This window comes from Morone saxatilis, unplaced genomic scaffold, assembly GCF_004916995.1.
Source record: "Morone saxatilis isolate NCDOM2014 unplaced genomic scaffold, NCSU_SB_2.0 Contig9, whole genome shotgun sequence".
In the NCBI taxonomy this organism is placed as follows: domain Eukaryota; kingdom Metazoa; phylum Chordata; class Actinopteri; family Moronidae; genus Morone; species Morone saxatilis.
The window spans coordinates 21640396-21643166 of NW_023340268.1; the positions used below are offsets into that span (position 1 = coordinate 21640396).

General features: G+C 37.4%; 1 protein-coding gene across 1 annotated transcript in view; it reads left to right on the forward strand.

Annotated features, from left to right (window-relative positions):
• Positions 1-2771, forward strand: part of thap7 (THAP domain containing 7) — an 8145-nt gene that overhangs the window by 2062 nt on the left and 3312 nt on the right. Inside the window, exons 2-4 of the mRNA XM_035680931.1 lie at positions 391-470; positions 1409-1546; positions 1685-1795. Of these exons, the coding sequence (XP_035536824.1) occupies positions 391-470; positions 1409-1546; positions 1685-1795 (329 nt within the window). The remainder of the gene's footprint in view (positions 1-390; positions 471-1408; positions 1547-1684; positions 1796-2771) is intronic.

Below are 2771 nucleotides of genomic sequence, written 5' to 3' on the forward strand. Positions count from 1 at the left end.
CGTTCAGGCCCAGTGGATTCTTGATATTGCAATCAATCAATAAGACAATCAATAACCATGGGCTTCATGAAGAGAAAAATGTTTACCAGTTTTGTCATTCTGCAGCTTTGTAAAATTGACTACAATTTGAGTTAAAGTTAAAGCCTCACTAGTGCTGTTTATTTTTTGGCATCACTATGCAAAAATCCCATAATAATCTTTCAGTGTATTGTAATTTATGTGGTCAGAGAGAAAACTAGACTTCTATGCCTCCTCTCGGCTCTGTTTTTATGCTGCCGTTTTAAGTGGAGAGCAAGGTGAAAGCTTTTGCACAGGTTTGCTGCAGCTTCCGTTAGACTACAGAACCAATCACTGACTCCTTTTTTCTTCTCTTTGCTGTATTATTTTCAGATGCCAAGACATTGCTCAGCAGGCGGCTGCAAATCTCGGGACAATCGTGAGACTCGGAATGCTGGTATCACCTTTCACAAGTAAGCAATTTGCACATTTTGTAGAATCAGTTAGTTTTAAACACTTTTTCTGCTGCTCTATCTCTATTGTGTTTAGTATCTACAGTGCTGTGGCAGCAGCACAAATCCAGATCTCACTCAGTTAACTCAGTTTTAATGCACATGATGTGTTCTTTATACTATGACAGTTTTCTTGAAATTTGATGTAAAAGAAAAACTTGTAGTATATCACCTGGTTTACAGTATCACAATATATTTGATCGTAACCCCTATATGGTGATATGCATCATACCACCAGATTCTGGCTAATTCACTGCCATAGGAAACAGTTAGAGTTTTTTATTCAGCAACCAGCAGCATAAACATTCAAAACTCAAAGTTGCCATCTGCACCAACATGAACCGATTGTACATCCAGATTAGGAAACACACAACAACAGTTTCCATATATACTCATCTATATATATATATATCTTGTTAACTGTAATGACACATGTATTTGAATATTTGAGTATCTTTCGAAGCATCTTGTTAATAAACACAATTTCCGTTCACCTTTAATGGAACATTTTTGAGATGTTGTGTTTTTGTAATTTTCTATAGCAGAATTATGCTGAAATAGGGATGGGATGATACACAATATTATTGCATATCGCAATAAACAACACTCATGGTGAATTTCCATTATTGTGATAATTGTCAATTGAGATAATTGTGATCCTTACATGGACAACATCGGAACCAGGGAACATTCAGTACATAGGCTTGCGCGCCTGTAGCCCACTCAGTACAATACAGTACAATACAATACAAATACAGACAAAACACTGTAGATGTTGTGTTTAATGCCTTGTTGTTCTTGTATTGTCCTTAAATGTCTACCTATTTAACTTGAGAATTGAAGAGACAAATGTGACAACACATGCTTGATCAATGATAATTTGTCAATGTGATGGCCAGATTACCGAAAGGAGGAACTCGGAGGAACCTTTGGATCACCAACTCCCACCGCGCAGACTCCTGGGATCCTCAGACTGACTTTGTCTACTTTTGCTCCAAACACTTCACTCCAGAGAGTTTTGAACTGACTGGGTGCAGGTCAGTAGACTCAGTCAGGACATTATAGATCTCAATAGTTGAACTCAGTTTTCTGTTATTGACCTGTGGTGTAAAATATAAGTCTACTGCTGACGTTAAGATAGCAGGATAAACTGTGTTTGACCTTCTCACTCACAGTGGGATCAGAAGACTGAAGGAAGATGCATTCCCTACAGTATTTGATTCCTCCTCAACGGCCAAATGCAAAAGACCAGAAACACTGCAGAAACAAGAGGACATTCCTGTCAGGTAAACAGAACTCATGCTTAGTCAGGTTTTTGTCATTGCTGATGAGTAGTGGTGTAACGTAGTTAAATGTAGTTTTTTGTCGTTGTTGTGTCCTGTATTGTCAAGAAAACTCCTGCAAAATGATTTCTTCTAAAAGAGTGGGGCGTCTGTCCAGTCTTTGCCTGTCTGTGGCAGTGTTGATTTCTCATGTAACCAAGGTACCAGATAGGCTGTGGGCAGGCACTGAGTGAGACTGCAAGGTGGTGACTAAAGACAGAGAAAGGGGGCTACATCAGAGAAAGTGTAAGTTTGTAGTTCATGCATGCTACATGATTAGAAAAAGATAATCCAATTCTGATTCAAAATTATATTGTGGCATGATTTCACTAGTTTGTCACCTACAGTACAGTACAGCAAAAAGATCATTGCAGGGATTTTGACATCATTATTGTCTATTGTTCAGTACCCAGTTCTGGCATTTAGTTTTACCTTTAAAAATAGATCTGCAATATAATAGATTACATTTTATTTGACTTTTTATGATTTATGTTAAAAGAGTGCTATGCAAATATAGTTTATTGTTATTATTATTATGTGATTATATTATAATAATAAACTCTATTTGCATAGCACTCTCCTTAATAAAGTTACAAAGTGTCCATGCTAGCAGCTCAGTGAGACAGTACTTGGGCTCAGTGGTGTTTTGAGCTAAATACCAGGGACAGGCATATAGAGCAGGATATAACCAGTGTATTGCTGGATAGCTCATTATGTCAGGGTTGTTTTAGCAAAACATTAAATCAACATGCCTGAAAATGTTTGGAAACGATGCAGCCACCCATGTTTTGATTTATATAATTGTATTATCAGTAGGGATGCTCGATATTGGCTTTTCTGCCGATATCCGATATTGTCCAACTCTCAATTTCCGATACCGATATTACCCGATACCGATATATGCAGGCTTTTTACACCAAAACTGTTAGGTAACAACATA